The 13,264-nt window shown below is 39.8% G+C and overlaps 1 protein-coding gene across 1 annotated transcript in view; it reads right to left on the minus strand.

Moving 5' to 3' along the window:
- Positions 1 to 13,264, minus strand: part of TBX15 (T-box transcription factor 15) — a 125,135-nt gene that overhangs the window by 40,037 nt on the left and 71,834 nt on the right. Inside the window, exons 2-5 of the mRNA XM_069602310.1 lie at positions 11,523 to 11,736; positions 5,869 to 5,970; positions 4,024 to 4,195; positions 2,758 to 2,925 (exon numbers count right to left, since the gene is read on the minus strand). Coding sequence (XP_069458411.1) covers positions 2,758 to 2,925; positions 4,024 to 4,195; positions 5,869 to 5,970; positions 11,523 to 11,736 — 656 coding nt within the window. The remainder of the gene's footprint in view (positions 1 to 2,757; positions 2,926 to 4,023; positions 4,196 to 5,868; positions 5,971 to 11,522; positions 11,737 to 13,264) is intronic.

Consider the following 13,264-nt stretch of genomic DNA (forward strand, 5'->3'; position numbering starts at 1 on the left):
CCATCATATGGATTTTAAAATGGGTGGAATTGAGTATGACTCATCTATTTTGAATGTCAGCACATCATGAATTCACCAATGTGACATGAGAACAGAGAGATCAAAGTAGTTACCTATTGAATATAATTCCTTCGAGAGCCCATGTACCTCCTCCAGTCCCCAAAAATCCTTTTTCCTTAATAAGAAATTTATTCTTTAAAATTGCCTCTATTCACCCATTATCTTTCATGCCTGTGCAGACCCAGGCATTTAGCAATATAGGCTGACTACTATTAATTAGATGCCAGGTTTATGTCAGTGATAATGCATGTCCCCTCATCTAGTCCTAGTAAGGTCAGGACACTTTCAGGCCAGGAAACACAAGATGAGAGGAAAACACAAATTGTGTGACCTTGCTCAAGGTCACACAATTTGCCAATAAAAAGGTAGAAACCAAACAGATAGGTCTACTACCAAATCCCATGATCTTAGTCATAGCATCCCACCCCTCCCAAACTACCATTGCCCCTATTCAAGTCCATATGTGGGCTACCCTGGTGCCTCAGTTGGTAAAGAATCTGCCTGCAATACAGGAGACTCAGGTTTGATTCCTGGGTTGGGGAAATCCCCTGGAGAAGAGAATGGCTACCCATTCCAGTATTCTGACCTGGAGAATTCCATGGACAGAGGAGCGAGGCAGGCTACAGTCCACGGGGTCACAAAGAGTCAGAAACGACCGAGCAAATTTCACTTTCTCTTTCAGGTCCAGATATAGGCAAAATATTTGTATGAGTAGAATGTACTCAGATGGTGGAACACTGTCTATGAAATGCAAAGGAACTGAAAGAGATTTCATGCTCATGCTTGGTCTTCTTTCATTGTCTAGTGAGTTGTAGAGTTTTAGCTTTAGCTTGGATTACAGTACTGACTCTCCTGGCCTCTAGAATGGATCTCAGTGAGGCAGTGGAATGGTCATTCAACAGTGTTCTACTTTGCTCTACAGGCTACATTCTAGAGTCATATTTATTGCCACATCTCTCCACCTGTATGAGAAAGTAATGATTAAAATGGTGGCTGGTGTAGTCTTGGAAAAAGTTCAATTATTCAAAGAACTTATATTTCCCCTCTTCTGTAATACAATTAATCCCAAAGTCCCAACTGCTCCAAAAGTCATGTTGATACTGCTGCTCTATCTTGTATCAGAGCTTAAGAAATCTTGATTATTAAAGTTTTTTGTAAGAACCCTCCATGGCCTCAGCAATTTTTATCTGAGGGCTTTGAGAGAGTTTAAACAATTTTAAATAGCGCCCATAGCAAACTAAAGCGCTTCTTCTACTTGAGATCAAATGCAGCATCTAAGAGGAAAGTCTGAAGTTGGGAACAATTTACAGCTGCTGAGCAAGTGCAACAACCATATAGCACTCAACCTTTGTCCGACTAAGGGATTATTGTATGTCAAATTCCCCTAAGATAAAAAGTATCCAAGGAATCTCACCAGGATGTACTATGAAAGGTAGAAAAAGTTTCTATATGAACTGAAGATTGTGTAACATACCTTCACCTGCCTGGCACATAGTAAGCCCTCAATAAATATTTAGGAAATGAAGCTTTCCTGTTTCTTTCTTTGTTAGAGCACAGTGCCCAATATAAAAGGTATTGAGTTCTATAGTATAAGTCCATTTTGCTCCAAGCAGGCCCAAAACAAAAGTATGCCAAGTTTCAAGTAAAATAAACAAGCAAAAACTCTTTGTTTTGGAAAAGAATTCACTGCAGGATCCTGTTAATTAGACAATTTACCAAAATGTGAAATACAATCTAACTTACAAAGTGAGATTCATATGTAACTTTTAGAGAACTGCATAAAGTGAGAAAACTTGTAAATCCATCAAGTCATTCTCTTCAAAAAAAAAAAAAAAAGCATGTTTTTAGAAATGCCCACAGTAATCCTAGACTTGGCCTCTCTCTTCCTCTCCCCCACCAACTAGCTAATTTCTATGTGTCTCTCAACAACAGAAAAAGCTTCAGTTCTTCCAGGAAAACTTCCCTCATTTCCCACACCAAAGAAAAAACAAAACAAAAAACACCAAACCAAAACAAAAAAACACCCTGTCCACATCTCTGTTATTCCACTGTATTATCATTATGTATTTATGTATCTTTCACTCAACTTAAACTCTTCTTTGCTTAGGGAGAAATGAGATTAAGAAATGAGTCTTAATCTGCTAAGCTTAGACTATTATAAGTTCTCAATAAATATTAACAGAATGAATGAATATATTACTGACATCAAATCATACAGATCCTAGGGTGTGGCTGGTGAGCACAAGCCAACTTCGTCTGAAAGTATAAATGGAAGTGGTGAGTCTGACATAGAGTCTGAGAGGCTTGATGACTTTGATGTAGCCTGATGGAGGGCTCCACGGAGAGGATAAAAGGGAAAGAATGAATCAAACCTCAGGAATTTCAAGTGATGAGGAACATTTGCCAGGATGTAGTAGAGATCATGAAACATGGGTACAAGTACAGAGAGACCTGAAAATGACTTAGGTTTGGTCCTCTTGGTCAAAGATCTTGTCTCTGATCTAAATCTAGACTCTGACAGCTGCTACCAGGCATTATCACCTTGTCATCACCAGTGCTGTCTGTGCGCCACCAGCCTGGCGGCTCTCTCTCCAGCATTTCAGTGCCATGGAGAAGGACTAAGCAGTTCTTACAAAAGGATGAATAAACTCCATGAAAGGCAGCTGCAGCAGGCAACTCTTAAAGGCAGCATCTTACCTGCTGGTTCTGATAGGCTGTGACGGTAGTGAACACTGTCTCAGGAAAGTTGAATGTCTTCACTCCATCCCCAACAGGGACAGGTTTGGTGGGTGAAAGGTCACTGCTGAAATCCTTGCGAATCACGTGTACTCGAGGCTGGTATTTGTGCATAGAGTGAAGAATGATCTGAAATGAGAAGGGGAAACATTACTCCAGGGTTGCCTCTTAGATCCCTACATCTTTTTCAGTTCTTATGCAAACAAATTATAGGATAAAAGCATTATAGGAAGACACAGATTGGAGGTGAGATGTACAGGAAACTGGAAATCACTGTACTTGCCCATGGCTGGAAGGACTAAGTGACTGGAGCATCACATCACATAGAACCCTGTAGCAGAGCATCTCAATCATAGGCGGTGAGTGCAATGTGTCTTCTTCATCTGGATAAATACTGAGTGAATTGGTTCTGATACCAGTAGACTTCACTCCACTAAAAGGTCTCAGAACCCCTGCTGTGTGACTGATGTTCCCTCCTGCTTCACATTTTCAGCATGGGCTCATCTGTCTTTAAATTTTAGAAGCCATTATTTGAACTTTGCTATTGATTTTATGGACATTCTCTCATGTTATGTGAGAGCTAAGGGTAGATGGATGTTCTCTCTTCCTCAGAAAGTTACCATTTCCCTAAAGACAGGAGCCATGATTTTAGCTTCCTCAGTCTTCATCCATAGCATCCAGGGTGGATTCTGGCATTCAGTGAAAATTCAGTGTGTTAACTGCCAAAATTAAATCAGGGGCGCCAATTATACCTGGCCAGCCTTAAGACCTAGTCTTCTCTGATAAATTCATAAATTTCTTGACCAATCAGCCAGAAATGCCCCTACAACAGTTTCTCTGAGTTTATTGCCCTCAGAGGATAATATGAATTACATGGTATGACTAGTAGGAATTATTCTACTAAATGATGTGATTTATTTCAGCATTTTGAGATGCGTCCTGTGTTTCTGTCTGATTTCTCCTGACTTGACAGTGAGTTCCTGGAACACAAGAACTCTGTCTGATAAACACAGTCTGATACATAACAGATAGTTGCTAAATGTTAGATGTGTAATGAACGTAATTTCACAAGAGGAAAAAAAAACTTTTATGCTTGCTTAATTACTTAAAATGACTCAAAACAGCATAGAGATTCTTTTTTACCCATTTGAAACAGCCTGGGACTAGTCAGTTCTAGAGGAAGAGAAGGGAAAGAGGAAGGTAGAGAAGACGGGTTATTTGACTCACATGTCCTTGATCATCCAGTTCATTGTTGGTCAGCTTGAGTTTGTCAAAACTGACCACCTGTCTCATCCAAGTATCTCCAGAAGCTAGAGAATCAGGGTGTATATAAACTCTTGGGGGCACGGGGGAATCAGCATTGCCGGCCACCATCCACTTGGAGCTGTGATACACATATCTGAGACAGAGAGGGAGAGGGGAGAATTGAGAGACAGATGCAGGGGAGGAGCAGACACCCAGGAAACAATCAGGGACAGAGGGGAGGAGACACAAATGAGAAAAAAATGGAGGAGGGAGGATTAACCAGAGAATACAAAGGAGCAAAAGGGAAGGGTGGATAACCAGGGAAAATGAAATAGAGATGGAAATGGGAAACAAGATGGGTGGGGGAGGGCAGAAAAGTGTTGTGGTTAATGATCAAAGCCGCAGCTCTCACAAGGAAAACATTCTCACAGCTCCTTTTCTTTCTTCTTCCTCTTCTTGCCTTGCACCCCTGTGTGCACACAGGCATCCTGAACCCACGTGTTTAGCTATGGAAAAGGTATTTTACTGCAACCTTTCACCTTTCAAATGCAAACCATATAATCCATTGGCCACTTGCTCGGGGTTTGGTTCCTTATTAAAAACATCTTCCATATTGTCCTATAAAACACAGCCATGTGCAGAGACCCTCCAAGCCTCTCACTTGTTAACCATTTCTTAGCTAAGACTCTGAATTTTGAAGCATTTTGATGAAAACTTAGTTTTGAACATCCACATTATTTTCCCACAAAGTCACTGGAATGAGACTAGGTTAATCAAAGAAAACTAACTGGGAAGTCTTGGTGTTTCTGGGAATGGCTGCGCTAAGACAGCAGTCTCCATTTTCACTGAAATGAAGGATGTTTTTAAAGAAAGGAGCATCTCCCCTGCTAAGTCCAACATCAAGACCACTTTTTCTTAACCAGCACTCCCTCTAACATACAAGTAATGAACTTCTCTATTCACCTCTAACCTCCAAATTCATGGGCTTAGGGCCAAGTTCTGAAATATCTTGAAAATGAGCCATGACTCACTGATTTGATTGAGAACTCAGGCGATCAATTAAGCCACAACCTGTTTCCGACAAGAACTATGCGTGAGACACATGGAGACTATGTTGCCTTTTAATGGCTCTGAAGGAATGTTATTTAACAAACTTGTTCATAATCCATATTAATTACCAATAATCCCCCTAAATAGATATTCTTCTGAGATCTTACTCAGTTCTCCTATTTGTCCCCTTCGTCAACAACAGGATAATCCACCATGTATATAATTGAATATACTGTACTAATGCACTTCTCTGACCACTTTTCAAAATAAATCATCTCAGCTCACTTAGTATTTCATAAAACAAATCATTCAATACATTAATCACTTTCAACGTTAACTGAATTAGTTTTAGACTTAAGATCCATTTGATTTTTGCTACCCTGGCATACACTACACAATCCCACTTTTTTAAAAAAATTACTTATTTTTGTTTTTTTGGCTATGCCATGCAGCATGCAGAATCTTAGTTCCCTGACCAGATATGCCCCCTGCAGAGGAAGCTTAGAGTCTGAACCACTGGTCTGCCAGGGAAGGCCCTATATAATCCCAGTCTTTATAGAAATATTAGGAGGATCCAGACCAAACCATTACCTGTTCTGACTCCCTGCCTCTCTCCTGTCTGGTGTTCTGCCACAGGCCATTGGCATATCCTCTATCCTTGTTCCCCATCCAGTACATTGTACGGTGGGAGCACTGTTAAAATGTGTCATCTAATGAGTTTACAGAACATCCTGGGTGCTGGTAATACCCACAATTCCACATGCCAGTCATCATTACCTGTATCTTTTATTGTCCACAGGTACAATGTCCATTGCTATGTAGTACTGCTGGTGTGGATCCAGGCCAGTGATTTTCACTCTCATGGCAGGAAACATCCTCCTGTGATGGGAAACAAGGCAGGAAGCTCAGCAATCAGAGGGGAAGAAGAAGCAAGAGTAAACACTTGATGAATCTCTTCTTAATAGGAAGCACATCGAAATCCCATATCCTTTAATTCTCAAAGTTGGCTGTTTTTTTTCCACTTTGAAAATTACCACTATCAAATATCCTGAGGATTTATACTGCTGAAATAACACCTCTTCTGAACTTAAATTGAACTGTTTGATTATTCATACACTCAAAGATCTCATACCATACCATGCTTTACATTATTAATCTTTAATGTGAGATAGAGACAAGAGATAGATAGATAAAATGCATGTATATACATTCTCTATTAGACTGTAACATTCTTCTCTCTTTTTTTGGCTGCACCATGCAGCTTTCAGGATCTTAGTTCCTCAAACAGGGATTGAATTGGGCCGCCTGCAGTGGAAGCATGGAGTCCTAACCACTGGACCGCCATGGAATTCCCTAAAACATCTTTAAATATACTTACACTTTTATACTTAATACACTTGAATAACTTATATTCTTATTCCCTAAGTAGCTTATCACAGTTAATTGCAGTGATCATGAAATACTTTTTGATTGTCTACTTGAAAATGACCACTCTAAAAATAATATCTCAAGAAAAGAAGGAAGGTGCTATCAGTTCTCAAACAAAGGACCACCAACATGTTTTTGTGTTTTTTTTTAACGCATAAAACTGTAGAAAAATTTCTGCAAGTTCTCAGGCTGTCAACGTGTGTGTCAGAGGAAGGACCCTGTGGAATAAGAAGCAAATACCAAATGAATTCTAGTGGCCTCTGGGCAATACCTTGTTTCTACCACAATGGCTTGTTAAACTTGCCAAAGCAAGCGAGGTCAGGATATGGCACTTTACAACTACTCTCATAATTGAAGAGGAGGAGAGGGAGCAGCCCCAAAGAGGTATTGAGTTTCAAGGAGACTAAAATAAAATTTGCCATTCTTCTTTAACCATAAGAAAGAAGAAAAACATCAGGCTATTTTGCATGTCATTCATTTAGGAGCCAAACATAAAAAGTGCTCAGTTTTTAAAAAAATGTGGATTGCCCTGAATGTGCTCTAGGGTACTTGTACACAAAATGCTGCATTAAGTTTAACCATCTGGGGCCAGTTAGTTGAACTGGGCAGAGCACAGTGCTAATGAGGTCAAGGTCACAGGCTTGATCCACATATGGCCTAATTGGCTTTGCTCCATTTCACAGCCATAGACCATACCCTGACCCCAGACAGTCATCTCACAAATGTGCATTGGTTGTTTACATGAGGGGCTTTCTGTGCTAGTCACACACTCTACTACTCATCAAAAATTACTCAGAAAACAAAAGTCCTCTGGTTATAGGTTGGCGACATCATAATCTTATTTGAGGTTAAAGCACAAGAGTGACCATAGACCTTCAATAGGGGTGGCTATTTCTTAAATATTTGCGAAGAATAATGTCAGTATTACCAATTCTTCTTTTTCACTTTATAACTTTCAGAAGCTTCTATTGGTCTTTCAGTTTGAGATTTTCTTTCTCTACTCTTAAAAGTCTTCTATTTTAGTATTATGGTGAGCTAATGAAATTTTATTGTGGGCTGCTCATAATGACTAAATCTATCATTCACTGTAGGTGAGGCACTTTGATTCACATTAACTCTTTCCAAAAATTTGGGAACCTTGGTATATACATGTACATATAGATCATTAATTCCCTTCTTAATAACAGTGACTTATGATTGCCCTGTCTATATAAATGTTTGGAGAACATCTTTCAGGGGGTGAAAAATCCTCTCTTACTACCTGAGATAAGAAAATGTGGTTTCTGTCAGCCAGCAACAGAGGGCTACACTACACTGAAAGAGATGAATTTATTTCCTGATGACTTCAAGAAAAAGGGTCAGATGGTTTTAAATTCAATACCTGTTTTGTCCAAAACATTTATATGACCTTGAGTGGAGATGCTACCTGTCTTTTTCCAGTTCTTTAGAACTTAAGTTCTGTAATGAATGAGCTGTATGGCTCTGGATAAGTCATTTAAATTCACCATCTATAAAACAAAGGAAAATAACTAAACAATCCTTACAGTGACTTCTTGCTTTCAATTCTATGCTGATATTTGAATTCTCTCATTAAAATCTTACCAAAGTTGCTTTTTCTTTTTGTCAGTATTTTAGCACAGAATATCAAGCAATGTCACAACACCCAAGGAAAAATTAATCTTTCATATTCACAAAATGAGAGTTTAGTTTTCATTTTATGCCTAAATTTAGGTCAATTTTTTGACTTCCAAACCCATTAATCACTACAAACACCTCTGTCCATGGTGCTGACCACGCAGGTTCTGTTGGTGCACTCAAAGATTGAGGGTTCTGTAGACTACAGTAGTTCTGAATCAACAAGTTTACAGTTTGGAATGTGAAAAGAAGTAGATGGTGACTAAGGTCTGAGAGGGGGAAAAAGAACAGAGAGGCATGCATAACTAATAAAATGGAAACTGAAATTAAAACTGAAAAGGACACTACACAGGAAGAAAAATGAAGTGAAAAGGAAAGAATTAATTTCCAGGATGGGGAGGGAATGAAGAAAATTTACAGAAGAGAAAGACTTCTTTGCATGTTTCTCAGCGGTTCCAGAATTACTTGAGCAGAGTTACTGACAGTAACATTAATAGCTGAGGCACTCCAACATGGAAGCAACAAATACAGTTTCTAAACCTAAACAAAGGGGTATGAATAAAGAACAAACTGTATGTCTGTGCTCAGAATGCCCGGATGTTGTTTAGTCACTGAGTCATGTCTGACTCTTTTGTGACCCGATGGACTGTAGCCCATCATGGCTACATGGCTCCTCTATCCATGGGGTTTCCCAGGCAAGAATATTGGAATGGGCTGCCATTTTCTTCTCCAGGGGATCTTCCCAACCCAGGGAGTAAACCCACATCTCCTGTAAGGGCAGGTGGTTCTTTAGGCAGGTTCTTTAGCACTGAGCCACCTGGGAAGCCCATATACGCAGACCAAAGTGAATTTGTGAAGGTAGAGATACAGAAAACAAAACACTACAGAATAAATCATGAAATGACATCACAGGAGAGCTGTCAAGGAAGTGTCCGAGTAAACTGAATTCAGTGATGTGCAGGGAACAGGGAATGATATCAGGAACAAACGTGATTAAAATACACAGACACAATGGCATCTGGTCCCATCCCTTCATGGGAAACAGATGGGGAAACAGTGGAAACAGTGTCAGACTTTATTTTGGGGGCCTCCAAAATCACTGCAGATGGTGATTGCAGCCATGAAATTAAAAGACTCTTACTCCTTGGAAGGAAAGTTATGACCAACTTAGATAGCATATTCAAAAGCAGAGACATTACTTTGCCAACTAAGGTCCATCTAGTCAAGGCTATGGTTTTTCCAGTGGTCATGTATGGATGTGAGAGTTGGACTGTGAAGAAAGCTGAGCACCGAAGAATTGATGCTTTTGAACTATGGTGTTGGAGAAGACTCTTGAGAGTCCCTTGGACTGCAAGGAGATCCAACCAGCCATTCTGAAGGAGATCAGCCCTGGGATTTCTTTGGAAGGAATGATGCTAAAGCTGAAACTCCAGTACTTTGGCCACCTCATGTGAAGAGTTGACTCACTGGAAAAGACTCTGATGCTGGGAGGGATTGGGGGCCGGAGGAGAAGGGGACAACAGAGGATGAGATGGCTGGATGGCATCACCGACTCGATGGACATGAGTCTGGATGAACTCCAGGAGTTGGTGATGGAGAGGGAGGCCTGGCGTGCTGCAATTTATGGGGTTGCAAAGAGTCGGACATGACTGAGCAACTGAACTGAACTGAATGTTAATAGTAGTAAGTAAACTGTCCCCAAAAGAAAACTGGAAAATCTAATAGACAATAAAAGTAGTATTTCCCCTCTCACCAAACTAATGCCCTTAACAAACATTAAGAAAAAGAATAAAAATATCTTCCTTGAATTGCTGTTTCTGTCCAAGTCATAATATCTCAAAATGTAGAAGGAAACTCAGCAACAAAAAAAGATGGCTTTCGAAAGTAATTCTGAATAAACAGCGAAGTCTTACTGTATAGCACAGGGAACTATATTCAAATACCCTGTGATAAACCATAATGGAAAAGAATATTTAAAAGAATGTATATATATGTGGGGGGGGGTGTGCATGTGTGAATATACTGAATCACTTTGCTGTACAGCAGAATTAACACATTGTAAATCAACTATACTTCAATTTTTAAAAAATAATTCTGATAGGTATTTTGAAAGTAATTCTCCTTCAATTACTCAAATTGCTCCTCCAAATAAAGTTTTTTTAATGATTTTATTCTCTACTAAATCTTAAAGAAGGAAGGGGGTTTACAGAGGAGAATGAAACTGAATAAGACTTCCGGTTCATTTTAAGATCATCTTTTTATAATATCCTAATGAGAGGTTTCTCTAAATGCATATTCAAGTGAACTAGACCCAGTCAAAACATGTTTTTGCTTTAAATGTCCATGGTTCATGAAGACCGTTTACGATCAGTGAGGTGAGTCTTTTTGGTCTCTGTGATGTGAGACTACGTGGATTGACTCTGTAAATATGAAACCAGTATAACTGTTTTAATTTCAATGAACTATTCATATACACTAAAAAATTCAGATACACTAAAAATTCTTATACACTAAAACATTCAAAGGGCAGAATAGACATAAATACTTAAGACAACTGTTTTGGAGCCAAACAGATTTGTGTAGAATTCTGAGCTGTCCTTTACTACCTGTGTGGCCTTAGTCAAGTTAATTAACCTCTTCCAGCTTTTGCATCCTCATCTGTATATGGGATTATCATATCCTCCCTCAAAGGACTCCTGTGAAGTTTAAATAATGTAATACATGTTGAATATCTAGCACAAAACAGATACCTAACTCTGAACATATGTAAAAATACCAATAAAGAAGTAGCTTAATTAACGGTGTTTATTTCAAGAGATGCTGTGTTTTTAAAACTTTTATCATCCTACATAAATCGTTTTGAAAGTTTTCAGCAGGTGCCATTAAAGTGATAATTTCAAGCCAACAGTAAAACATAATGAATCAATCAGCAGAGTTCCAAAACTGAACCAAGCCCAAATTTTACCAAAAACAAAATTCTTACAAAAATATCTGGCTGATTTAAATGCCTTAGAAGATGCAAGCTTTTTCTCTTGAAAACACTGGTTGGTGAAGTAACACTAGCTTTGGCGATCTATTATTTGACTGTTAGGTACCATGGATCTCTAGTACTGGTTGGAACACATGTGCAAGCAGAAAATGTTTGTGAGGGTAGAGGCTAGTTAGGTTTCAGGGATTCTTGGAGGAAAATAGCAAAATCCAATAAACACAGAAAAAGCATTTTATCAAGATATCCAGATGCTGAAAAGTGAATGGGAGTGGCTTTGGCTTCACCAAGGCCACCTACCACAAATAAATAAAAAGAAAAATAAGCTCCTAAGTTTGTTCTCCTGGTCTTTGTATCTGGCTATTAAAGGAATTGTCCTTACCTGCCTGCTTTGGTGATAATCATCTCCGTTCCAATGTCATGGAACCTCTTCCAGAGGTCAGCACATTGTAGCTCCACCTGAATCTCTTCCATGGAAGACATGGCGGCAGGCACGGGGCCTGCAGCCCCAGGGCCCAGGTCAGCGTGAGTGTCAAAGGAGCAGGAAGTCCGCTCAGTGAGCACCTCGGAGTCGGAACCTGTGCTCTGCTCGGAATCTGCAAAATAAATAATTGAGCCTTAGGTGAGAAACTGCTGACTCCTCCCATGTCCCTGGCCTCAAAAAGATGGAGGCAGGGTGGGGGGCACGATGGGGTGGGGAGAGGGGTAACAAAAGGAGGCTTAAAGCTGGGAAGCTCCAGTGCACAGTACTCAGGGTATTTTTTTTTTTATGGTTTGTTTTTGTGATTTACGATCTTCTTCCAGGTTTCATGTTTCCAACATGACATCTGGCATTTTAGTAAGTTCTAGCAACAGCTGAAGAAAATTGGTCCACAATAGGCAATAGAAAGAGTATGAATGTCACCGTGTTGAAGGGAATAAAACCCAAACTGGGGCAACAAAATAAACAAAGGCCAAATTTTAAGAAAGAATCATCATCACAGACTCCAGCTGCAAACCCAGATTAGACTTTTCAACTTGGGGGCAAAGATTCCATGCTAACAGCAATGTATTCTTTAATTCCATATGTCCATCAGTCAGTTACTTTTAAACACAGCAACTTTTCCTCCATTTATATATCTGGTCATCACAAGTAATGAAAAGCTGTTTGGGATCTTCAGAAACACCTTGTTGTATATTTGAGTAAATGGCTTTCCCTAAAGCCCAATCAGGCCATTTTGGATTTAAAAAAAAACAGTCTGTTGTGAGGCAAGGATGTAAGCATATGGAAAAGGTTACCCCAAGAAGGCAGTTAAAACAAAGGGAATAAATGAGTTTAGGAGACACCTTGATTGGTTTCTGAAGTATGGGTAGAGGGGAGGGCTGATCCGAACAGGAAGGTAGGATTGAGAGCAACCAAATAAAAAGCTGGCATGCTGGGCCAGACAGTCCTTTCCTCCTGCGTCTTCTATTCTCAAAGAAGGGGCAGGGTTGGGGGTGGGGGAGTAGGGAGGATGCAGACAAAAGAGAATGCTAGAGGCAGATCTGTAATTTTTCAGAATTTACTTTTAGAAAAATTGTATCTCCTAATGTTTTCCAAACTTGGAGTAGCTAGTAGTTTCCTTATGTCAAATGACACTGCAAACCAAGAACCTATTTCTTCCACTCATCCTTAACATCTAGGATTCTGATTTCTACCCCCTAATTAAATACATATATAAAGAAAGATTAAAAACAACAATGTCTTATTCTGACAACTGGCTTTTCAATGCTGTCAAAGGTCAGGACCTCTTGGGCACCAGTCCTTGACATTAACATGACGGAAGAAGACTGGGACACAATGCCAGACCATCTCGTGGCCATCCTCACTAACTGGAGCAGGTTTCCAGGCCTAAGAACAACGCCTCTCACGACACCTTTACTTTTCTTCCTTCCAGTCCTAAAGTGTTCCTCTCTCAAGCCCAGGCAGCATTCCTAGCAAGAATCTATCACAGCATTGCAAGCCCATTGGAAGCCAAGTGTCGTTTTTCTCCATCCTCTCCAGTTCCTAACCCTCACTGCTGAAGACATTCAGCACAGCGCAGAACTGAACCAAGCTCCCAAACAAAAGGGAAGCCTCTGCCCATAATCTTTAGTTTATCCACA

The sequence above is a fragment of the Ovis canadensis genome, chromosome 1, assembly GCF_042477335.2.
Source record: "Ovis canadensis isolate MfBH-ARS-UI-01 breed Bighorn chromosome 1, ARS-UI_OviCan_v2, whole genome shotgun sequence".
In the NCBI taxonomy this organism is placed as follows: domain Eukaryota; kingdom Metazoa; phylum Chordata; class Mammalia; order Artiodactyla; family Bovidae; genus Ovis; species Ovis canadensis.